The sequence below is a fragment of the Salarias fasciatus genome, chromosome 12 (genome assembly GCF_902148845.1).
Source record: "Salarias fasciatus chromosome 12, fSalaFa1.1, whole genome shotgun sequence".
NCBI lineage: Eukaryota > Metazoa > Chordata > Actinopteri > Blenniiformes > Blenniidae > Salarias > Salarias fasciatus.
In genome coordinates, this window is record NC_043756.1 from 27,847,411 (window position 1) to 27,873,328 (window position 25,918).

The 25,918-nt window shown below is 46.7% G+C and overlaps 1 protein-coding gene across 3 annotated transcripts in view; it reads right to left on the reverse strand.

The window, feature by feature from the left end:
• tncb (tenascin Cb) overlaps positions 1-20,560 on the reverse strand; it is a 34,834-nt gene extending 14,274 nt beyond the window's left edge. For 2 of the 3 annotated variants that reach the window (XM_030104598.1, XM_030104600.1), the window contains exons 1-10: positions 20,061-20,560; positions 17,499-18,719; positions 15,291-15,554; positions 14,772-14,887; positions 14,130-14,283; positions 10,007-10,276; positions 9,091-9,276; positions 7,094-7,183; positions 6,373-6,636; positions 1,050-1,325 (exon numbers count right to left, since the gene is read on the reverse strand). In XM_030104598.1, the coding sequence (XP_029960458.1) occupies positions 1,050-1,325; positions 6,373-6,636; positions 7,094-7,183; positions 9,091-9,276; positions 10,007-10,276; positions 14,130-14,283; positions 14,772-14,887; positions 15,291-15,554; positions 17,499-18,719; positions 20,061-20,550 (3,331 nt within the window). In that variant the 5' untranslated portion in view covers positions 20,551-20,560. The remainder of the gene's footprint in view (positions 1-1,049; positions 1,326-6,372; positions 6,637-7,093; positions 7,184-9,090; positions 9,277-10,006; positions 10,277-14,129; positions 14,284-14,771; positions 14,888-15,290; positions 15,555-17,498; positions 18,720-20,060) is intronic. The other variant, XM_030104599.1, reaches the window with a different exon arrangement.
• Positions 20,561-25,918: the final 5,358 nt, after the last annotated feature.

The window sequence follows — 25,918 nt, forward strand, 5'->3', positions numbered from 1 at the left end:
ACCTAAAAAAAAGACACTTTATGTAGGGAAAAAGCTTAAAAAGTGTGGGAAAGCACAAGAATCTATTAAAGTACCGAAGAGAAGAGCAACATCAAAACAAAATGTCCACAGACGAGACGTTTCAGTCACAAATATTCGTCATTTAAAGGTTTTTCCAAGGAAAAAAGTCTGAGTAAATAAAGAAACACAAGAGGTTTGGTTTCACCTATTGAAGCAAACGGAACACTAAAAGAAGTTTTAGTCGCAAACATTCAACAAGTAAATGTTTTCTGTAAAAATGAATTAAAATTCACTGAATGTTTGAGGGAAAAGCTTAAAGATAATGGAAGCAAAGACCCAGAAAGATTAGAAACATGACCAGAAAAAAACATTTCATTTAACATCTTAAGAATAAAGGGAAAAACAGAGGTTCTTTAGATAACCGTGGTTCTTTAATTAGTATGAGTCAGACTCTTGGGTTCCATTTACTGTTTGTTGTTTCAGAAAAGTTTCGCGTTTATACAGAAATAGAAAAAAAACTGAAAACGATGAAGTTAGCATGAGCAGCAGACCTGTTTGTGGCGGTTGAGGTGTGCAGGTAGTGACGCTTCTGACATCTATTCCTGAAAAACTTTGAAAAGGTCTGCTTCCAAAACTTGTGTTTTCAGTGGCTCTGTCCACCGTTGTCTTGTAAATAGGCAACCGGAATGCAACAAAGGTTTTGTGCTCTCACTTGAAATGGTTGCCTTGTAGACGGGGACTCATTTCAGGGACCGCCTCAATCACACTAATTAGAGAACCAAAGTCGTAAGTATAAGAAAGAAAAGGATGATAAGCTCGACAGATCATTGTTAGAGAGACCACAAACGTAAGGTTCCTGACAGAAGTGTGAGTCACTTGCTCTCATCGTTTCAAGGTCAAACCGATAAAGTCAGAAAGAATCCTGTCACTGCAGGACGTGGAAGCTGACGGTGTAGAGACAGAGCAGAGGGAGCAGCGCTGGTTAATCGGCTGAGCGCAGCAGGAGGAAGGCGGACGGGGCGAGGCCTCGGCAGTGGCGGCGGGGATACCTGTGATGGTGTCTGCAAAGACGGGCTCTACGGGCATTCCCCTGAACACCCCGTACAGGTTGACCCTGTACCAGGTGGCGGGGGAGAGGCCGGTGATGGCGAGGCTGCGAGCGTCGGCGGACGCCGTGTGGTTCTGCCACTCGGCGCCCGTCTCGGCGTCGGTCACCTCGACCAGAAAGGCCTCGAACGCACCGTCGTCCGAGGACCAGGACAAGAGGAAGCTGTCCCACGACACGTCGCTGATGGTGACGTTGGTCACCAGGGGTTTCTCCTCCTCTGGGCGGCGACAGACACAGCAACAACACACAGTGAGCAGACGGTCAGATCCTCATGGCTGCCGCACGGCGGCACGGCGGCACGGCGCACCGCTTCACACCCTGCATAGAAACTCAACATTTCAAACCAAGACATGTTACATTTTCCACTTCTGAAAACCAGACGTCTCAAACAGGACCACGGGCCTCGTGGGGCAGCTGCTGCTTGGCTCAGTGGAGTGGTCGTGTCTCAATCAGAAGGTTGTTGGTTTGATTCCCCATCTTTCTATATGTAGGAGCGTCCTTTACTAAAACTCCAAACTGCGGCCGATGGATGGACTGAGCACCGTGGATGGCAGTGTGTGAATGGGTGAATGTCATTGACGATGGAAAGCACTTTAGGGTTAGCTCAAGCATTGGAAAAACACTATATAAGTGAAATCCATTCACCATTAAAAGGGAGTTAAGACTCAAGTTTGAGATTCTAATATTTAGGGGTTTTTTTAGATGATTTGCTACGTCTAGTATGCATATTGGTTGCTACTCGTTATCGATCACCACAGGAAGTCATTGTAGCTTGTACTAACTTTTCCAACCCTGCCTGCCTGTCCATAATTTGACATTCTATGCTTAAAAGAAATGTGGGAAAATGTGTAAACATGACTCACTCACAGATTCAGAAATGGCTCCATGTTCCATCAAACCCACCAAAACAAAAACTCACGCGCTTGAAGACGGCAGCATGTATAACGCAAAAAAGACACGACTCTGTGAACGAGTCCATCTGCAACAAAGGGTCCGACACCGATGATCTCTCATTTGTATTTCAATCATTTCATTTTGCTGTCAAGAGAGAAAAAGAGAGGAGGGACTTCATTCTGTGTGGAGTGGAAATATTCCCTCTATTTCCACTACAAAAGGCCGGTGGGAACAAACAGGCTCATTATCGGCGGCTGGCTGTAGCCGTCTCCTCTGCATTACCATATAAGTGGGAAGACGTAAAGAGGGAGAGCGGCGGGCGGACATGCTGATGCAGCCTGCGTGGCATTAATGGCCGTGAATGAGCCATTAACACTGGAAGGTTGCAGCGTAGCCCGGCCGGTGCGGCAGAAGTACGCTGTCCACTTCAGACCTGTTGGGGGTTCGGGGAGGCGGGGGAGGGGTTGCCATGCGGAGCCACGTGCGGCGGACTGTAATTGGAGCCCATTGTGTGTGCGCAAGCATTCAGAGAGCAGATTAGAAAGAGACGGAGATAGATGGTACAGGTAAACATCAAGGCTCCCATTATCCTCTTTTCACTGAGTGCAGAGTAAATGGGATGGGAGACAACAGGAATGTAATGGCCATGTGGGGCAGGGTGGGGGCGGCGGCGGCGGCGGCGGTGGGAGGGCTTTGCTGGAATCAGCTGATCAGAGACAGACACATGGACCGGGAAAGTGCATTTACTGCATGATGTGACTGATGACGATGATAACGATGATGATGGTGGTCCAGAAAGATCTGAGTCAGCAATGCAGAGTTAAATTTACAAAACTTTAACAATTACCAGAATCAAAATACCAGATAAAAGCCAAATCTGGGCTTAAAACTAATAATATTTAAGAAAAAAAGCATTAAATAGCTTTTCACTGTCGCATGACATTAGAAAGATTGTTCACAGGGTTGTACATGCTTGAAAATATTCAGCTAAGTTTAATTTGAAGAGGTCTTTTTCTTTAAGTGTACGACTTCAAATCAACTGAAAGAAGTCGTCAGAAAACTCACTTATATGCATTCGGATATTAGAATCATATCACGCTAACAAAGCGTTTATGATACACTAACGTTGAAATAATGTACTAAAAACATTTTACAAAGTTCGTGGCTGATTAAAAGTAGTAAGGTTAATATAGATTCCTCCCTCAAAAATATGAAGTCATTTTATGATGAAAATGAAAGTGAGCTTTGGATTAACTGAGGCGTGAAAAAGCAAAACTTTTCTGAAATGAAAATGCAAAAACAACGCTTTTTGCAATTGAAACCCTTTCTAAAGTGGGCCAAACTTAGTAATCAACATTATAGTGTTATACCATAGAGCCAAATAAAAAAATGTTTGGTTTAAGTTGCTCTGAACAGGCTCTTCATATACTGAACAAGTACTCAGCTGATTGAAAATCAAGAAAAACGACGATTCTTATTGGTGGTAACATACAGTACCACCAAAAAAATCAGTAAAACTGTGGGTCTTAATGAATGCTTTCAGCTCATGCAGTTAGAAACATGTGACAATCAAATGATCCCCCCAGATATCATCCAGATATCTTCCATTTGATCCACACTCCTTCATGGATTAGCAGCAGCAGCAGCAGCAGCATGTCATGTGTTAGTCTGGAGGCCGAGGCAGCGTCTGTAACCGTCAGGACGCTGCAGCTCAGATCGCCTCCATGCATGCAGGACGCTGATCTTGCTGTCTGTTCATGCTTTCCGAGCTCTCCAGCTCTCAGGGGAGAGTTAAGACATTCATGCACGACCATCTCCAGAGGTCCCACGAGCCAACGGGAAGCTCGTAGAATAAAACAGAATCCGGCGCCGCGTTCAGCCAGAAACCAAATCACCGGCAGGAGCTGTGGAGCTGGTAGGTTTCAGCTGGTAGAGTGGATCTTCTTCCTGTCACATGGTTGGTGGTTCACTCCCCAACCTCACTCTGGAAGCTAAACCCCAAAACGCTAGTGATGGAGGTCGAGCACCTCGCTCTGAGCCGCAGCACTGAGCCTGCTGAGGTGGTGAAAGCCTACGTGCTTTTTTTATTTTTCACCATCTCATCTGCCGACAGTCTGATGAAAAAAAATGTCTGAATAAATCAAAAATGAACCATAAAAAGGGGTTTTTGGTATTTGGGCAGCAGGGTATGGTACAGTTTGTCATGTTTAACTCGCATTTAATTCCACCTGTAAATAACCTGAAGTTGACAGACACTCGTGTTAGCACGGTGTTTGCAGATCAGGATGTTAACCCTTCCTTCCCAATGATTGTCAAGTTCAAGAGAAGCTCCCCCCGCCACACACACATACACACACACACACCCCACCCGGCCTTTTTACCCCTCGCCCCCTCTGGAAAACCGAGCGTGATCCATGTTTGCGCTCCGTGTCTGGAGACGATAAAGTCTGCGGATCGGGTCGAGTCCGTGGATTAGAGGTGGGTGTGGGTGTGTGTCTGTGTGTGTGTGTGTGTGTGTGTGTGTGTGTGTTTTTTTTTTCTGGGGGGGCTTATTTCGGAGACATTGTTTGAACAGGAGTCGCAGCATGTGGGCTTTTATCTGACACAGCCCGCAGTTCATCGCGGTCAAATCGCACAAAACCAGAGGGGAGCAGGGCTCACGCCAACAATTATCACATGAATGAACAATACGCAGGGCGCACACATGTCCGCGCAATCCCCCAGACACACACACACACACACACACACACACACACACACACACACACACACACACACACACACACACACACACACACACACACACACACTCTCTCTCTCTCTCTCTCTCATTTTATCTCTGTCTGTTCAGCCATTCAATCATACTTGATGACCACACACACACACACACACACACACACACACACCAATCCAGCGATGAGGCTAATATAGTAGCTGAATAACTCGTGTGTGTGTGTGTGTGTGTTTGTGCATCTCATTACAGACACAAATAATAAACACAAACACTCAGACTATCATTATATCAGATTTTCATTTGAAGATTATTTCCAGCTAGCACAGAAAACCTTTTTAGCGTTTTGGGAGTCAGTTTACGGGACAACGGTGCTCAGAGCCACTGAACTCCAAAAGAAACCCCCCAAAGTGGAACTTTTTTTTAAAAAAATACTCCATTTCTGGGTTTTTGTTTGAGAAAGGTTTGATGTTTACACAGTTACATTTTCTAAATGATGCCTGTTCTCCAAGAGAAACGGCAGAAACACTGAAAATGAAGCACTCAGCATTCCAGGCCACTAGTGATGCTGTTGTCTGTCTTTCTAATGAAACTACACACACGTGCACAGAGTCTGGCACTGAAGGCAAACACTGTTGCTGTTCATCTACTGACCATGTGCAGAACAACTGTTTTCTGCAGCTGTGGTTTTACAGGTTTCTGCTGCATTTTCAGTGGCTGCAAGCACTGTTGTTGTGAAAACGGAGATCCAAACACAACGAAAGCTTTCCGTCTTCACTTGAAAACACTGTTGTGTAAATGGAACCTCAGTCGATCACCTAAAATCCCACGGAAGTCTGATAGCGTGTGATTTAGCACGCTGTGTGCAGGAATTCTGGCTTAATGTGTTCAAATGGCACTGGATCACACACACACACACACACACACACACACACACACACACACACACACACACACACACATATATATTCTCTTCAGCATTGTGCAATCCTCCAAAAAATGCAGCAAAAGTTATTTCAAACTTTCCCCTCATGCTGTATCGATTTTCGCCCACAGCCATGCGTTTAATATGCAAACATTGCATAACAGGAAGGTTTATTCGTGAAATATATTTGGCTTGGAGGCATGAAAATGTGCCACAATCACCTCATTTGTCTTCATTTGTTTTAGTTTTGAAAAAAAAGGGGGGAAACTAGCAGGGGGGGGTAAAAAGGAAAATAATCCCACATGCTATAAATGAGCCTGGATGGGGGGAGGTAGAGACAGAGTGACTTACATTCAGAAGCTAACAATGAATTCAATTCATTGCTTCGGTTTGGCTGCAGTACTGAAGGACAGAAAAAAAATGAACCTGTGGTTAATGAGAACTTCTCGTGTTGTTTAACCCTGCGCCACCAGCTCGAAGTCTGCTGGAAACGGCGGGCTGCGAGACGCCGGCGGTCCCGCACGCCAAGTCTCCCTCCGCTCTGGTGGTATGTGGACCAAATCGGATTTCCACATCACTTAACGCGTCTTCTCTACTCAGACCCACTTTGCCAGTAAGTGCTGGAGGAGCTGCACTCATCACAGCGTCCGCTTCCTCCACCAGTCTCCACAAAATAATTATAAGTGTGTGTGTTTGTGTGTGTGTGGCGCTGACCTGTGGGGGCGGAGATGGTGGCGGGCACGCTGGTCCTGCGGCCCCTCTCCGCCGAGATGCTGATGGTGTACAGCATGCCGGGCGTCAGGCCCCTCAGGGTGTGGGACTCGGCGCCGCCCGGGACCACGTCCTCGGCCCTGTGGCCGTCGGCGGAGACGTAGACCAGCCGGTAGGAGTCCAGCTTGGCCCGGGGACGCTTCCACTCCAGCGTCATGGTGGTCTCCGTCACCTCCGTCACGGTCAGGTCTCTGGGAGCGTCCAGGGCTGGCGGAGGGAGGGGGAGACCGGGGTTTGTCACTGAAGTCCTGACACTTGATGAAAACATGAATATTTTTGGTGTGTGTTGTTGTCTGCACATGTGTGAAATGATGAAAAAGCTGCATCTCTGTGAGGAAAACTGAGTAAAACCAGCAAGACAGAAGATCCGTGTGTGGAGCAAACTGAGAAGACGCTTTAATAAAATCCTGTAAAACTGCAGGTATCCAGGAAACATCTGAGAAGTTTGGCAAAGTTAAAGGAAGGAAGAGTTTCCGTTGCGGGTCAGTTGGCGTTCCTGTGATCGCGTGTTACAGTGTGTTATAGTCTTCCAATAAACTCAATAAATCCTCTGTTTTTCCCAGATTAATGAGGGTGTTTGTTTCTTCACACTAAATGAGATCCGGGAATCTGGCTGAAGTGATGAGTTTCTCCTGAATCACACAGTGTTGTGAAGGCGTCTCACCGGTCACGGCGTTGGTGGTGGTGGGCAGACTCTCCCGCTCGTCCTTCAGCGCCGTCACTCCCATGCCGTACTCCGTGCCGGGTCTCAGACCTGCAGAGCCATGTTCAAGACTTAAAAACAGCCCGTGAAACAGAGACGGGCGGGGTTTTTTTTTTGCTTGTTTTGTTTGTAGAAATGCAGCGAGGAGTCAGCGAATAGAGTTGGGAACCTGTAGTCAAGTGGCCAGCTGTTTCGGCTAATGGCTCCGGTGCCTTTGGCAAACACACACAGACACACACACACAGAAATGCTCTCTTGTGGCTTGACTGCACAATGGATTGCAGCCTAATTGCGTTTCATGGTGAGCCTGTGGCTCTGCGGAGCGCCGCCGCTGCGCTCTGCATTGATGGATCTATAGGGCCCTTGTCGCGGAGCGGGAACGCTCCTTGCTATGATACGGCCGGCTCCAGGGGCCCTTTGGTCTCCACAATTAAGCCCTCTCCAGGACTGATCGCCTCTAATTCCTTTATTAACTCCCACAGAGGTCATCGCACTCCGAGTCTTGCAGCATGAAATTACACCTAATGCCCAGGAAACTCATTATCAATAAAATCACGAGCGTGAAGGCAATTACAGATAATAAGTGTGTGAAAGAAGTGCTGAGGTGTGTGTGGAGCTGAGTGGGGTGGGCGGGGGCGGGGGGGGGGGGGGGGGGGGGGGGGGCGTCAGCTGAATGGACACAGTGCTTTATTTCCGCGGGATGGGCCTCCCAAGGACAAAGACGGGGTCCAGACAAAGACACAACCAGCCTGTTTTGGGGGTGTTTTTTTCATGTTTCTCATGGTTTTTAATGCTGCTACACTGCGGCATGTAGAGCAGAAACTAACTTCCAAGTTAAAATCACACACACATCCGCCTGGAAGCTTTATGGTGTCAGCGGTGCAGAACGGCGAAAACGAGTAAAAAAAAAAACCCCGCTTTTGGTGGGTTTAACGACTGAATGCCAAAAACCCCTCCTGGGCGGTTTTCTAATAAAGTGGAGTCTTTTGTGGACGAGGCAAACATTTCACGACGCGGGACAAAGGGAGCCCATTTTGGAAAATGAGCAGGCTGAACGTAACACCGAGCGTTGAACAGGGACACTTGCCCCGAGAATTAGGAGACCAAACACTCCACACTGTATCTTTTTTTTTTTTTTAAACTCTCTCCGCTGTTCATTCGGATGCAAAGTGGTAATGAGCCGATGTGAGAACCAGAGTGAGACAGCTCTTTCACTCCGCCGCAATCAGCACAAGAGGGACGGCTTCATTACTGGCTGAACATTCACGGATGTGCTTCATTTCTCACCGTCACTTCAAATGTTGGTTTTGGAGTCTTATGACTGTTTAATCAACCGTGTTATTCAAGAGCTAATAGCTGAGTAAATGCAAAGAGAGAACACAATGCTGTCATTTTGAGTCAAAACTACAGGAAGTTGTGAATCTTTAACTTTCTGCCAGGATGAAACTCTGGAAGCTTCCAAAGAAGCAACAGATTACCTTTATTACTCCGGCCCCGTTTACACGGCAACGTTTTTAAGTGGAAACGGAAAACCATCGATGTGTCTTGGGTGTCTGTTTTTGAAAACGCTCCGACTCCGTCACCGTGGAAACAGGGGAAAACGCAACTTTTCTGAAATGCTGCTCCTCGTGCATGTGCACCACATTCAATATTTCTTCTGCACAAAAACACAAGATCGAACCGTTTTCACTTCAATCACTGCTGTGCAAACAGGGCCTTATTATTAGCATTATTATCATTATTACTAAAAACATTAAGGATTTCTCTTTTCTGCTTTCGTCCTCTCTTTCTACCCTCCTTTATTTCATGTCCTTTTGGTTTTGTCTTGCTTGCTTAATGATTTCTGAGATCATTTCTGCAATTATTAATTTCTGAATGACCTGAATAAATGTGGTTGAAAGCTGTGCAGAGACTCCTAACGGCCCATGCGTCAGTGTGACTGTGTGCAGGTGTGTTACCGGTGATCTTGGCCTGCGTGGAGTCCTTGGGTCCCGGCGGGAACAGCAGCTCTCCGTGCTCGCCTCCTGACAGCGGCCCGTACTTGATGCGGTAGTTGTCCACCTCGGCGCGGCTGTTCCTCCACTCCAGGGTGATGCTCTCGTCCGTCAGCTCCACTGTCTGCAGGTCTGTGGGAGCGTCCAGGTCTGCAGCAGGAACGTGGATTTATAGAGCATCTTCCTCCCAGTCACATGGAACTTCAGCCAAAAGAACATGTTCCTCTTTTCTACTTTTATTAATTACTTCTAATTATCAAGTAAGTAGTAAGTTATCAGGACATCTTCTTTTACTTTTTGAAGATAAACCATTAACTCGACAACCCTGATTTCTGCTCATTTCCATTTTGATTGGGGGATAATTACTTATTGTAGACACATGCAAACAACTTTGTCATTTTCTTAAATTAAAACTGTAAAACTCTTTTCTAAAACCCATCTTCAAAAACTGGAGGGATTGAATGACACATCAATGAAAATGTCTTGGCCCAAGGAGGAAAAGATATTTTTTGTCACGATTTACTTGAAAACGAAATCTTTCAGAACAGTGCAAGTGAGATATCACAGGAAAAGTTATTTCAACAATTATCAGCACATTTTGATTGATGTGTGATTGTTAGTGTTTCCTCTCATCAAATCTGAAAAATTCTAAACAATAAAGCATAAATGTTGTTAGGGCGTTTTGAGACATCCTGCGTTTGGCGGCTTGGGGAAACGCTCACTCCCACGTTCACACTTCATCGAGACGTGGCTCCTCGTAAACTCACAGCCCTGAGTGGAACCTGTGTGGTCCGGCCCCCCACCTCCCACAGCGCCTCATTAAACCTGCCCCGCCTCCCGTCCAGGGGGACGGCGGGGTTTTCCAGAGTCGCCTCCTCACCTGTGACGAAGGACTCGTAGACGGGGGCGCTGCTGCGGCCGGCCTTCCTGGCCGTCAGGGTCACCTCGTACTGGGTGTCCGGGCTGAGGCCTCCCAGGTGGTACTGGGTGTCGGTGGAGGACATGTCCACCACGGTGCGGTCAGCCGGGTCGGAGCTCGGCCCGTACGAGATGCTGACCCCGTCCACGTCGGCCACGGGCTGGAACCAGGTGACCAGCGCCGTGGTGTCGGTCACGTCGCGGACGTCCACCTGGCTGGGCGAGTCGATCACTGCAGTAGGAGGAGCTCGTCAGAAAGACTGGAAAACCCGAACACTGCAGGTCCTAACTCTGAGAACCGTCACACGACGCCATCAGACACTTCGAGGAACGTCTGTATGTGACCTTCTCATCTCCTCTGGTCAGAATTGTCCAAGTTTATTGTTATCGCGACATTAACATCTGCAGAAAACATCGTAAAGACTGATTGAGTTTCAATAAACAGTGTAAATTGCAGATTTCTCAAAGGTGGCCTCAGGCCAGAGGTCAAAAATCAAAGAAGTGATAATGTTTTGGCTGATTTGTGCATTCTCCATTCTGACTAACCTGTGAATGAACCTTTCCTGAGACGTTTCAAAGCCACATTGAGAATAGCTGCCGTGCCGTGAAAGCGTAAACACAGTCAGTCCCTTCAGCCGTGCAGGTGCATTCAGGAGGTTATTCAAACTATTTTCAGATCCAATCCCAAACGCCATGAAGGGCGCCTTTTCACCGCCGCTCGGATTGATTTGTCACACGCAAGCGACTTCGGGAAAGTCAACCCTCTGCGCCGCGCTGATAAAGAGAAGAATCTGCATGTGAGCTTAACACAGATTTGTCTGCGAGAGGCTGGCGATGCCGCTCCGCTGGGAGGCCGGCGTCCCTCCGAGTCTGACTGCCTGACTGACTGCAGCCTCCTACGTATGATGAGCCGGGACGGGAGAGGGAGAGAGAGAGGGAGAGAGAGAGAGAGAGAGAGACAGAGAGAGAGAGAGAGAGAGAGAGAGAGAGAGAGAGAGAGAGACTGCATTCACACAGTTAGCTCCATCGCATGCAAATCCCACGGTGTGTTCTCACAAGCTGGTGTAATGGGAGACATTAGGAGAGCCTGAGTGACATGAAGAACTCCAAACCCCTGATCCAAGCACCACTGCTGTGTGTGTGTGTGTGTGTGTGTGTGTGTGTGTGTGTGTGTGTGTGTGTGTGTGTGTGTGTGTGTGTATGCGTATCTGCATAGAGTGTTGTATTACTAAGTGCAAGAGTGTGTATGTTTAGACACTGTCTGTCTGCAAATGCATGAATGTGTGTGTGTGTGTGTGTGTGTGTGTGTGTGTGTGTGTGTGTGTGTGTGTGTGTGTGTGTGTGTGTCTGTGTGTGTTGAGATGATGCTGATGTTTGTGTGTGAGAGAACATGCAAATTGGTATGCTTGGGTGGGTACGATGACATGTGTGTGCATGTGTGTATTGCTGTGAAGGTGTGATTTTGTGTGCACAAGTGTGAGTGAGTATGTGTGAGGGCATGAGTATGTGTGTGTATGTGTGTGCAGTGTGAATGTGTGCAAAATTGTATATGTGTGCAAATGTGCACAAATCTGTGTACGTGTGCATGCTTGAAAGTGTCACCAAGTGCAAGTGTGTTTGTACGTGTGTGTGCGTGTGTATGTGTAACTGCACAGAGTGTAGTCTTACCAAGTGAAACTGTGTGTTTGTGTGTACGTGTGCATTACCATGTGAGTGTGGGCGTGCATGTGTGTACATGTGTTTGAACATGCAACTGTGAGACTGTGTGCAAATTGGTATGTTTTGATCGATTCACTGTGTGTGTGTGTGTGTGTGTGTGTGTGTGTGTGTGTGTGTGTGTGTGTGTGTGTGTGAGCGTTCTCGTATTTCTATCCTTGTTGGGGCCAAATGTCCCCACAAGGATAGCAAAACGTGAAACGACGTGCCTTGTGGGGACCTTTTTCCGGTCCTAAGTAGGAGAAACAGTGTTTTCTTGACCATGTTGTTGTTACTGAAAAAAGTAAAAGTGCAAAAACATTTCTTTAGGGTTAGGCTTTATTGTGGTGTGGGTTAGGGTTAGGGTAAGGGTCAGGGTTAGGGGCTAGACATGAATGGGAGTCAATGGACGGTCCCCACAAGGATAGAAATACAAGACTGAGCGTGTGTGTGTGTGTGTGTGTGTGTGTGTGTGTGTGTGTGTGTGTGTGTGTGTGCGTATGTGTGTGTAAAGTATACATGTGTGCATGTACATATGTGTCCATGAGAAGCACCATTACATCCCTCCACATGTTTTATTTTCTAGTGAAACTCTGCATGTCGGATCGCCGTCCAGTAACCAGCAGCCTCAGCGTTCTGTGCAGAGTGTGACGGTGTTTCCATGCAGAACTTTTTCACACCATAAATAATGGGAGACCTGCTGCTGGACGGAGCCGCCGGCAGCCGAAGCCGACGATGTGGCGAGCGTCCGCAGCACCGCTTCAAACTGACGTGCTGAAAGGGAAAACTCCCGAGGGCCTGAATGGGCGAGCGTCGTCCAGGTTTCAGTTTCAGCCACGCAGCTTTACTTTTTAAAGAAAACACACCTTTAACAACTTTAACCAGACTCGGAGCGGCGTTTTAATGCTGACCCTCCAACTGGGGCGCCTGAAATAGTCTTTTAGAGAGCAAATTAAATAAACAGTGTGGCGGCTGTGAGCTGACTGGACTGAAAACAATCTAAAGCACAGGAATGGGTTCAGTCAGACGCTTTTAGATCGATAGATAAATGCATTTCTTCATAAAATTTCATTTCAAACAGAGACCTTATGGACATAAACAATATGTTCTCAGAGGTTCTGGAAAATTGTTCAAAAGTGTTTTATTTTTTATTAAAATAATTTTACAGTGTTTTTATATCAATAAACTGCAGGTACAGTTTATTTGAAGAGCTTGTTAACAAACTAGTTTAATTTGAAAATGATTCAAATCTCACCTATGCTAACGAGGCTAACGATGTGGTCAGCAGAAAGAATATCTGCTGTTCATCGTTTATGTGCAAATAATATCCTATTTGAGGGACAATTAATAGAAAAAAGTAGAAAAGGCATTTATTTAAGTTGTTTCTAGGCTGAAATAATTGAAACAACAACAATTGTTCCCACAGTTGTGTTGAACCTCCGTCACAGTTTGTCACCAGCTAGCTAACACTTTTTAATTAGGGGTGATTTCTTCTGTTGGTAGAAAGAATTGAATTAATGTCGCTGCTTCTGTGTGTTGGATCGTCCTCCAGACTCCATCCACACTCCTCTCCTCCGCTCTGTCTACATATTGATCTCCTCCTCCGAGCCTCACAAGCCTTCAGTCTTTATTGTCTGAACAGCGACGGAGAAATCTCCTCACCTGCCAATACGGCTGAGAATCCCTTTTTACTACGCCCGCTAAATCACAACACTGCAGTGACAGCTAATGAGCTAATCGCTCAGGGCTGACGCGTCGGGCTGTTTCCTGTACCGACGGGCTGCGAGACGGATAAATCACATCCGGGAAGCGGTGATCCCACGCGGGGTGCACGAGGGTTTGAAGGTGACAGCTTGCCTTTGCATTCACTTCCACAGCTGCAAGTGACAATTTATGCCGCTATTTCTGGAAAGTCACGCTCCCTGCGTGCGCAGCCGTGGAGCCAAAAAGAGAGGATGATTGATTCTCCGACAAATATCACCGTAATCTGCTTTGTGTCTTTCATTTTTGGAATGATCGGCACAGTTACTCAACCCTCATCTCACCTCTCATATGGAAACTTTCAGTTTAATAAAACACAAATCTGCACTTGACTTCCATACATCACAGGAAGTATTGTTCTTAACGGTTCAAAAATCATCTGAAACTTAAATGGAAGGGATTTCAAACCTTTTTAGAGGAAATCCAAACAAGACGATTATCAGCTGCTAATTCAGCAGATGTTCTTTTCTTTCCTCCACCTTGTGTTTGTTTTTTTGTTTTTTTATTTCCTGTAGCTTTGCAGCAGTTGTGAGAGCAGCAAACAGAGTATACATTCACCCTCCTGGACCCAAACCACGGCCCAACAAAAGCTCGGTAAACCGGTTAGCGGCGTGACCGACTACACTCACTCGTGAAGACGTTGGTGGAGGCTGGCGGTCCACGCATGTTGTTCTTCACCACCGACAGTTTGACCTCGTACTCCTGGCCCGGACCCAGGCCCGACTGCTCAAAGGTGGTCTCTGGGCGGCCCAGGGAGTTGAGAATCTCACCGTCCTCCTCTTTCTGCCAAGAGAAAACCCCCCCAACAGAAAAAAAACACTGCAGTCATCAACCGCCACAAAGCCCCGTCCTGGCAGAAAGTGTAGAAGAAGGTTAAAAAAAACCCAGCTAAATCATACATGAAAGCATTCTGGGTGGTGTTTGGACTCGAGAGCTGACAGCGAGTTGGGTTTAATAGAGTGTGGCTTTGAGCGGATCCCAGTAGCACCGCTTGGAAAGGTCTGTATGAGCGCTCCCAAAGGAAAATAAAGCGTTAAACAAAGTGACATTCAGCCGCTGCTGTACGGTCATTGGAGCTGTCAGGGCTTGCTAACAGTTTTAACTACTCTGTTTTCGCCTTCTGTCTCGGCTCGAGCGTTTTCCAGTGGACGACTCTCATGTGTGTACGGTGAAGAGGAAGAGGATCACATATGGTTTCCACCAGAGGAAAACGAGGATAAAGACAGGGGCTCCAGAGTTCAACCACACACTGGAGAGACAGAGGGACTCACGGTGTTTCTGAAGATGAGGTTCCAGCCGTCGAAGGGGATGTTGAGGGGGTCCCACTGCACCTCCACCGACGTCTCCCGCACCGACTTGAACTTCAGTCCCTCGGGCTCCGGGAGATCTGGAACAAAAAGGAAAAAGAGGCCATAATTCGTTCAGCTCCAAACACTTGATACTGCGCTTCTTTTCTTTAGAGAAGCCTGACATACATCAGAGAGAAGGGATATTAACCATAAGGCTCGTGGGCCAAAACCGGGCTGCAAGAAGCTCCAATCAGGCCCGCCAAACCACCAAGCAAATTGAAAAGATTTCAAAGAAAACAATGTTTCCTCTTTTTAAAGAAACTTATAAAGAATGGTGGACACTGAGAGCTGTAGCATTAAAGAAATTATTTCAGGGTCAGTTTGCAAAAAACAACAAGTAGCTAAAGGTTAATACCTTTATTTGTTTTATACTTCAAAAAAGTGTTCTTGGTTCATCTGTCGTAATCCCGTCCTCACAGACTCCCAGAGACGTTAACTCACGTGTGGCCACCCGTGCGGTGACGGGAACGCTCCTCTTGTTGCTCAGGATAGCGTAGACGCTGATCAGGTACTCGATGCCCGGCTCCAGCTCCTGAATGGTGGCCAGCTTCTGGTCCCCGGGCACCCTCATGTCCAGCTCCAGGCCCCCGGGTCTCGTGGGCACGTAGGTGATGAGGTACTCCGTCACGCGCATCTCGTTCTCCCAGGACAGGCCCACCGACTCCGGGGTGACCTCCACCACGTTCAGGTCTTTGGGTGGAGACACTGTGGAGGGACACGGAGAGTCACTCATCTGCTCTCACTGGAAACGGGATGAACTTGTGATGACGTAAAGTAAACCAAGGAAACACATTTACTCAAACCACATAAAACAAACGGAGATAGCTCTCCATTATTTCATGCATCATCTCATCTGAACATCTGTTGACAACATTCAGCTTCTAATCAGTAGCTTCCAAAAACCACATTTTGACATTTCTCCACAAGCAAATAGAAATCCAGTCATCGCTTCACAAATGGTCGGGAAATCAAAGCTCATCACTCATCAAGTGACACTTAAAATAAGTGGAATGATTTTCCATGCCAACAGAATATTGGAAACAGGCAAAGTTTTGTCTGCGGCTGTAAAGAGATGATTAAAACTGTCTCAGGGGTTTTTCACTGATCAGACTCTAAGTAAAGTTTATGAAGGAGTCACTCAGGAGTTGTCAATTCATATCGACTACTGTAGTCAGTCATAATTCTGTGGATTACTACAAAAGAAAACCACAACGAGACACTTTATAGAATCTAAAAAAAACTTGGAAAATTACCAAAGAAAAAATGGTTTGGAACTGCAGATTTTTGGAAAGTTTCTTGTGAGATTAAACTGGTAGTAACTGTTTGGTTTTCATGCAAGATATAGACAATTGTGTTTTCTCTTTGTGTCACAATAAAAGAAAAACAGTTATTATAATTATTTTACTGGTCAACTTAACATGACCTTGGGCTGTCTGTGGCTCCCAAAGTAAAATGTGTTTGACATCCTTGATATCACTGTGAAAAGAGGGTTTTTTGTTTTTTTTTTTTTTTTTAAATAGGGAAGTAATAAAGTGGAGGCCTGGCTGCAATGGTACTTATAATGGAAAAATAATCAAGGGTCACACGTTATGCCTAATGAGATATTTTTTCTGGAAACTGGACAAAGACACACTGTAGAATTTGTGCTTTTTGAATTGGAAGCTAATCAAACCTGCAGACGCAGCTTAAATTCAACCACAGCTCCATGACTGTGAGGCCAAAGCAAACACTGTCAGAAGAAGAGACACGCGGGACACCTTTAAAATACCTGAAGTTTCTTCGCCACTGCTATCAAATCAGAGTGAGAAGTTAGCACAAATAGAAGCAGCCTTGGGCCACATTTACATGATGTTTCAAGTAAAAAGAAATGTTTCACGATTACACAGCAAAGTTCTGAAAACGATGTCTGTTTACACAGAAATGGCAGAAACTCTGAAAACAAAGCAGTAAGCAGGCCAGGCCACAGGATGGCACTGACAGTTTTCTCTGTTATATAACCATATGCACATTCAAGCAGAGAACAATGCACTATAAACAATAACAATTGCGAGTTCACAGTCATTCTTATTCAGATATGGACAAGTTGGGTTGTTATTATGCTGACTGTCAACTCTAAAACATTGTTCTTATTGTCCATCTAGTCACAAGTGTTGAAAAACTATTTGCGACATTGTAGCGGCATTTTAAAAGTTTCCGCCTTGGAAGCTGTGCTCAAACAGTTGCATTTTCGGTGACTTCGAGCACCGCTATTGAGTAAATGAGGGCCCTAATTTATCTTGAACAAAGTACAAATGGATGAAAACGGATGTCTCTAACAAGAAAGTAATCATGAGTTATCTAGATACATAGTTTTCCACGTTCCAAAAATGCCATACTATCCTAAACCAGCAGTGCCACACGTGATTCTTTAGTTCCAGAAGCTGTCAGGAAGTTAAGTCTAAATCTTAATTTTGTAGCCTTTTTTGGCTGTGTTTGTTTTTTTATTTTCTTTTGTACATATTGGACTTATTTTAAGAAACTCCTCTGGCTGAAAAGGCTAAAAGCAAGCATGGTTAAAAGCAACAACTCAGGAGATTAAAGGGTACAGACCTCTGACCTAAAGCTTTATCGTTTATCGAGTTTCTTGGTGGATCAATGGGCCTGTCTCACCTTCAGAGCAGTCCTCTCCGATGAAGCCCTCGTCGCAGATGCACAGGCCGTTCTCACAGCGGCCCTGGTTCTGGCAGTCTCCCGGGCAGGTCAGGAGGGAGCAGTCCGACCCGGTGAAGCCCTCGTAGCACACGCAGCTGCCGTCCACGCAGTAGCCCCGGTCCAGGCAGTTGCTGGGGCAGGTCTTCTCGCTGCAGTCCTCGCCGGCGAAGCCTTTGTGGCAGACGCACTGCCCGTTCACGCAGCGCCCGCGATCCAGGCAGTCGTTGGGGCAGGTCAGCTCGCCGCAGTCTTTCCCCGTGAAGCCCACGAAGCACACGCACTTGCCGTCCACGCAGTCCCCGCGGCCCATGCAGTCTTTGGGGCAGGTCTTGATGCTGCAGTCCTCGCCGGCGAAGCCTTTGTCGCAGACGCACTGCCCGTTGACGCAGCGGCCGCGGTTCTGGCAGCTGTTGGGGCAGGACAGCTCGCTGCAGTCTTCGCCTTCGTAGCCGATGTCGCACACGCATTCTCCGTTGACGCACTGGCCTCGGTTGCTGCAGTTGTCGGGGCAGGACAGGATGGAGCAGTCCTCGCCTTCGAAGCCCGGGTCGCAGATGCACTTCCCGTTGAAGCAGTGGCCTCTCTCGTTGCAGTTCTTCGGGCAGGTGAGCTTGGAGCAGTCCTCTCCGCTGTAGCCTGTCTGACACACACACTGGCCGTTCACACACATGCCGCGGTTGTTGCAGTTTCCAGGACAGGTGACCTCGCCGCAGTCCTCGCCGGCGAAGCCGTCGTCGCAGTAGCAGGTGCCGTTGATGCAGCGGCCGCGGTCGTAGCAGTCGTTGGGGCAGATGAGCTCGGAGCAGTCGAAGCCCGTCCACGGGTGGTCGCACACGCACTCGTCCTCCACGCAGCGTCCGCGGCCCAGGCAGTTGTTGAGGCAGTTGGTCTGGGAGCAGTCCTCGCCGATGAAGCCGTCCTCGCAGAGGCAGGACCCCTCGATGCAGCTGCCGTAGTCGCCGCAGTCGGGCAGGCAGACCTCGATGCTGCAGTCGTCCCCGCCGAAGCCCTCGAAGCATTCGCACCGTCCGTCCACGCAGCGGCCCTGGTCCTGGCAGTCGTTGGGACACTCGGGCTCGGTGCAGTTCGGACCCTTCCACCCGGCTTCACACACACAGCTGCAGGTCTCCGTGCTCCAGTTCCCTCGTCCGTTGCAGTAGGGTTTGGTGGACAATTCACCTGGACAAGCGTACGAAAGGAGACAAAGTTACAGTCTGCCTCTTCTTGGAGAACTGACTTTGTTGTGAAATCTAGAGTCACTTTGTGGTGTACTGGCATCACATTGGCAACATGGGCCCTGTGGATGAGGGCAGGAACCGAATATCCACTTATCATGGTGTTCAGATTCTAATTTTGAGATCTCAGTACCTCTACCCCCCCCCCACACCCACCCCGCTGTTGAGCTGCAAAGCTACTCTCTCTACTTCACTTTAACTTTCCACAGAAAATAATACACTGAAATGGACCTGACCCCCCCCCCCCCCCCCCCCCCACCTGGATGGCAGAAACAAAATCATGACCACTATCGCCAATGCTTGGATTCAAAATTCACACATTGGATCGAGGCCTTGATTGACATTTTATGAAGTAAATGTGGCCTTTTGATTGTTTTACAGCATTTGAGGGTCAATTGAGAGAAGATCAACAATGCTCGGGTCAAGGCGCAATGGTGGCCTAGAGGTTAGAGGTTAGGACAGGCCACCTCAGTGGGTCCCTGAGCAAGACCCTTGACCCCATCAGCTCCCTGAAGCACCATAATGTGGCTGCCCATCACTTCCAAGAAATAAACTGGATTGATGAAGAAAAAAAATCCTCTCAATGAGATTAAAGTCTGGTTAGTTCATTAAATTAGTTTTAAAATCCATAGAAACCTTTGCCAATACGAAGAGATCCTCAACATTAAATAAAACCTTTATATCAGACTTGGATTGATTAAATGTTTTAGGTTCCACAAATGCAAATATGGTTTAAATGTGCACTTCTGCAACACTTATCTCTGACTGTATATATTTAAATAGTTGGTATTTATCTGTCTGATTCGGTGTTTTTCTTAACTTATTTAAATTAACAATATATTAAATCTTGCCGTATGTTACTACTATTCTTAAATATGCAAGTTGTTGTTAAATAAAAGTATAAAGTGTGAAGTATGTATCTTTGAGCAACAGCACAGCTGATTTCTGTTGGGAAAAAGATTAAATAAATCCATTTCTGCATCAGAGTATGGAAGATAAATTTGATTAACTTTTGCTTTCTTCAGAGAAAATCAGTGTTGGCACGTATAAAAACTGCAGCTAATCTGAGCTACCTGGTCTTGAATATGTTCCTCCATTTCTAAATATCACCTCAGGCAGCTTTTAAAATTGAGTTTTATTCGTTCCACTGTGTAAAACCGGTAAACACAACCTTTCTCCTCGCAGACATCAACTGGCTCGAAGCACTTTGCAAACAAATTCCACTTTGCAGAATAAACTCATTTCACTGCATGCGCTCCGGTCGGGGTGAAGTTTGCGAGCGTACCTGTAACCGGGGCTCCGCAGCAGCCCGCTCCACTGCCGCACTGCTCCCTCAGACTGGACAGCTCCGACTCCAGCATCTCCAGCCGGCTCAGGATGTCCTTGATGTCGGGCAGCTGGTGCTCGCAGCCGCACGCCTGCTTGGGGATGTTGATGCGGTGCGTGAAGACGATCTGATTCTCGCCGTCCAGCGTGTGGTCCATGTGCTCGGTGCTCGGCATGTCCGCCGGGGCGGCGCTCTTGTGCTTGAGGTCGGCGCTGCCGGGCGAGTCGAGGTCGACGGAGCAGAGCGAGGTGGACGGGACGTTGATGTTGTAGACGTGGTTGAACACCACCGGCTGGTCGGGGTGAGGTAGGGTGAGGTTCTCCTGGGTCTTCTTGGGCATCAGGGCCTCTCTGCGGTGGCGGATGACCTTCTTGACCAGGCCGGCGGTGGAGAGGTGGAGGAGCAGGACCACGGTCAAGCAGCCCAACACGAACCCTCTCATCTCCATGGCAACGACAACTTCCTCACACCAACAGGGCGCAGAAGAGCCGGTCACTCAAATGTGCTGTGGTCTCTAGTCCTACGGCAAAAGAGACAAACAGAACGGAAAAATAAATCGATATTTTTAACATCTTCTCAGCTGTTTTATCCAGTTAAGGGTCACGGCGTTCTGGAGCCGATCCAAGCTGATGATGCCTGAAGGCAGGTCCGACTCTGGACAGGTCAAAATTCAATCACAGGCCAGTTTATATCCTGTTCATGTCACATTTTAATTGAAAACATTTCTTTCTTGCATTTTCATTGGAGATAAATTTTGCTTTTACAAAGCAACTTCAGAAAATGATTCCATGGGAGAAGGAGATATGTTCCAGTTAACATGCCGGGGTTCAGAGGATTGCTATTCCGGTTGACTTAAACATAAATCTACTAAGTCCCAGGAGAAGATGTACTGGGATTCATGATACTCTGGAGGACGCCATGTTTGTTATTGTCTATGAACTCACACGTGTCCAGAACAACTATTTACGGCTTCTTGCTGCACAGCGTTTTCAAATATTGTTTCTAGTGGATCCAACCACCGTTCTCGTGTCAACGTACACCCAAACAAAGGTTTTTCTGTTTTCACTGGAAAACAACATGTAAACAGGGTTTTAAAGTCATCAATTAATGTTGCACCTTGTGGGATAAGCACCAGCTGGCCTGAAGAAACCCCACAAATGCAGAAGTAGAAAACACGGCATCCTTCAAACTCTGTTCTGGTTGGCCTTCGTCATTCAAGCAGCCACACATGTAAAGCGAAAAAAATGATCGTAGCCGCCTCAAAAGCAATTAACCTTCCACTGTCGCCCCAAACAAAAGACCACCTCCACTGCTGTAGCTGCCTGGGACACACACACACACTTAGGCATGTCACCGGGAGCTTTCTACTCACAATTCCTCAGAGAACAGAGGGCAGCAATTACTGCGGGGGGGCAGCGGCGGCGTGTGACCTTGGGGGGGGGGGGGGGGGGTCTATGTGAGCCTTTCTGACCGGGCTCCATGAACAGCCGCCTGTAACACCTGCAAAGCCTGAGAGTCTCCTTTTCTCAGACCACAACCCGAGCTGACAGATTAATACCAGCGTATGGTTAAAACATCTGTGGCTTCCTGTAACACCGAGCAGAGAGTCTCCTCTACCTTCAGAGAAAAAAAAACATCAGCGGGTCAGCATTCCTGGATGGTTTTCCTCTTCTGCTCTGTAACATGATTCACAGAGCTTTCACCTTCAGACACTTGAATCTTCTAAGGTCTGCAGGAAATAAGTGCTGAGGTCGCCACACTGAAGCCAAACTTAAGAACCTCAGGATTTATGATAAAACACAAAGGCTGGTTAAAGATCTGCTGCATTCAAGGCTGGCCTGACAGAAGAGGCTTTTACTGGTGCAGGCAGATTTCCATTGTCTGAGAGTTTTCCTTGAGGTGAATCATGTGGTGTAAAGTGCTTGTTCAAGCAACTCTGGCTCCCGACTGGCCTTTATACGCTTTCACTATCCTCAGTAACATGCTTTATTCATGTGAATCATGTATATTTTGTACATTTGCAATAACAGATTTTAATATGCTATTCTCCCCCTTCCCCCTCTTCCCCTTCTTGACCAAGACTGTTGATGGAGAAGACAGATTGCTGTTGAATGTTTCTTCAATAGCAGGCAACAAATGGGAAAGTCTTTCATTATTTTTCAAGTAAATGTCTTACTTATTGCACTTTAATGTTTACAGTGTATTGTTCTTCATTCAGCATCAAATGATTTTATGCCATTTCAGTGGAAAATGCTTTTTTTTTTTCATAATGCTGCCATGTAAACCCAACACTTTTGAAAACGATGTGTTTTCGCCTGAGCCTTGCCACGTAAACATGGTGTTAATGTGAAGTAAGAACACACCAACAGAACCTACATAGAACGTATTTTCCAAACTATAGGTCAGACTTTTATTCAGTTTTTTTTGGCTGGTCACGTATCTTGTAATAAAAGTGACAACATATTAACATATGTGACCACTAGATGTCACTGTATGACAACAGAATTGTGCTACTATAAAATTCAGTAACAGATTTTTTCTAGTTTTTAAAAATAAATTAAAAAATGATTGCATGATGCAAATTAATAAAATCGCTAATAAGAAAATTGCTCTGAGAAAAGTGCTTTATTTTTAGCTTTTAAAATGGTTAAAAACCGAGCAAAAAAAAAAAAAAGCACCGTGCAGGGAGTATGTGTAAAGCATTTCTTTTTTCTTGTTGCAGTTATTTAAATGGCGACCCATGATGAGCGACATGAAGTAAAAGTGCTCCGCCTGTCAGTACTGGAAGCAGAATGATGAATACAGATTTAACTCGGAGCCACAGAGTTGCTGAGAGTGTCTGGCTCAGGCTGGGTTCTATATAATTGCACTTTTTCAGTCTACCTTGTCAGAGATGCTGACACTGATCGTTTCCCACCTCGAATGAAAACCCGCTGTGTGCCTTGGCTGCTCCGAAGGTTAACGCCGCCTGTATGAGCAGCCGGCATGAAAACGTCTGGAAAGAGCTGACATGAAAACGGAAGACGCCGAGCGTTTTTCCAAACCGTGCGGTGGAATATGCATGAGGGGCCGAAAACATGGTGAAAACACATCGCTGGTCAGGCGTTTGGTCAGAGGGAGAAGCTCTTTTCATTCAGCCTTGTGTGTGATCACACAGAGTTGGGAAGATGCACCAGAACAGGGATGTCAAACACATTTCACAATGTCAACTTCAGCCGGCAAAACAGTGCCATCATAACCTTTAATCTTGAGCTGTATTTAAAAAGTTGTGTTTTCAGCCGTCATTCCTTTTCACTTCAAAACCTTGTGGAGTAATAGAAGCCTCATTGAGAAGACGCTACAGTATTCAAGCCGTACAGCTACTGCCGCTTCACATCTGGCCCAGCAGACTCTAATCTGTGCTGATCCCTGCGTGCTCTCCACGCCGCTGCAGCCGATCGCTCTCTGCCTCGGCGAGTAAACGCACGCAGCGCAGTGATTAGGCGTGATGAGCTGAGCTTGGAGGGATCCCACGGCCCCCCGCCCACCTTCAGCCCACCTTCACCCCCACAGGCAGGGATGAGCACTTCCATGTGTGGACTGTGATCCTGCCAGTGTGAGTTCAGGGGTTCTGGACCCTCGGTAGCCTCCATCCTCCCGTCTCACGCTGAATTTCCACGCTACAGTCACACTGCTGTGCCCAAGCATCACAAACCGGGGATTTAATCAACGAAACAGCCAGAAAATTGCATTGAGGGGCTGCTGAGGTTTTAGTTCTGGGCGGATGGTTGGCTTTCTCACTTTGAAGGCTGGCTGCTCTCCACATGGACCTCTGAGAGAAACCGACCCCGGGAGACCAAAAGCGGGATCTTTTATGAGAGAGTCTGTGGCGTTTGGCAGAAAAAAACCGAAGAGGAGAAACTTGAAATGTTTGAGATCTTATCTGTCCTCCTCGGAGCTGCCGTCTTCTGCGCTTCAGCGTGAAGCAGAACCGCCACAATGAGAGAATCTGAGTGTGACCCTGAGAATCGCAGCGCTGATCCCTCTGTTTGGACTTCCTTCACGGGCTCCCTGTGGTCCGGGCGCTATGCTAATGCGGCTGGTTGCTGGCACTGTAGACACGACTTGATACAATCTGACTGCTGCTGCTTTGTCGTTCCCTCACTTGGTTTTGCTCCATAGTCAGCGTCTCAAACAGCAACAAAGCTTGTTGCCCGCCTTGCGGTTTGAGTGTGAGGAGAATTTTACCAGGCGAAAACCTGCTGGCACGCTCGCGCTCGGTGCTACTGATCTAAATTAGCTCGTTGTGAGTGAGTGAGTGCTCGGCGAAACACTTCAAGTTTTGTCCCGCACACAGCGGAGAGTTGGAAAAGCTTCAGACGGGACCCGTTTCAACAGTGATTCGGTCTGTCGCAGTGAGGAATGGTAAATTAATTTGATGGTATTGTTGTGCTTGAAGGGGGGTGAATGGGAGCACCGATCAGAACCAACCAAAACCCACAGAAAGACCTCCAGAGTAGACAAATGCAAGCAAGAGAGCAAGCAAAAACATCAACCTGTTTACCTGCTCAGGAGACGAGCAGGTATACTATTGGCCACCAGATCAGAGATCAGATCTGACACTGACAGGTGTGTTCAAGCAATTTAATGGAATTTTTAATTGAAAATAGAAGAAAGAGTTTACTATTCAACACCAATGAGAAGTCAACAGATTGTTGCCTTAATAGCAATAAATCTTTGGAAAGTTGGAAACTTCCAATTCCAACTCTACCTCTTTATTAGGTAAAAAGGAGACCATTGCTCGTTTTTGCCTGTTATTGCAATGTATTTTTTACAATTTATGGGCATAGTGGCCACATTCAGTGATTTCACTTCACATCTAGTCCAGCACGCTCAGGGAACATGCAAACTCCACTGGAAAAGCTCTGAAGCTCTGACCTGTTAAAAAGTACAAACTGCAACACAACACACAAATCTCAGCATTCAAAGCAGACTTTAGTGTCTCGGAGGGTAACCACCTCCAGGAGGTCAGGTGTTCGATTCCCAGCTGTGTCTTTCTATGTACCCAGACTGCTCACTTAAAATTGATTCCAGTGGTGGGATCGACTGCAAACATATTGATGTGTGTGTGTGTGTGTGTGTGTGCGTGTGTGTGTGTGTCTGTGTGTGTGTGTGTGTGTGTGTGTGTGAGACAAGGCAGTTTCAAGTACATTAAACTGAAGTGAAATGTACTCTAGCTGATTTTTTTTTTTTTTTTGGTGAGGTTTTTATCATTAGTACTTCCATTTCATGGCTGCACAATATCAGGTATGCACTAATGCAATAAAGCCGTTTTGTATTTCTATAACATTAAGATTTACAACAGACTCAACGCTCAAGTGGGTGATGTTACCGTCTTTCTGCCTTGAGGTATTTTCCTAAACAGAAGTAGTAACTAAAGATCTGTTAATATGTAAATGATGAAAATTTCATTAAACATCTGCAATTAAAGACATTTTATGGCAGTTTGAATTTCCACAGTTTGAATGCACAGTTTATGGGAACATCATTAACTGCAGTTGCTCTCGGTATACGAGGATAAACTTGGATATACTTGAATAAACCATTCCATGTAAATAATGCATGTGAGTAGTATGCCTCGGCCAAAGTCTCTGCAGCCAGATCCGGTCCTGCACAGCTGATTTTCCTCTTTCGCGTAATGTGAAAAACATTCCACCGCCATGCAGAGGAGCGTGTTTTCGATCCGTGTGGCTTCATTTACCCCGTCTGCACATCTCTACCGTAATCCTTTGGTGTAAATCAAGAGAATGTAATTTGCTTCACACAAAGAAGGACTG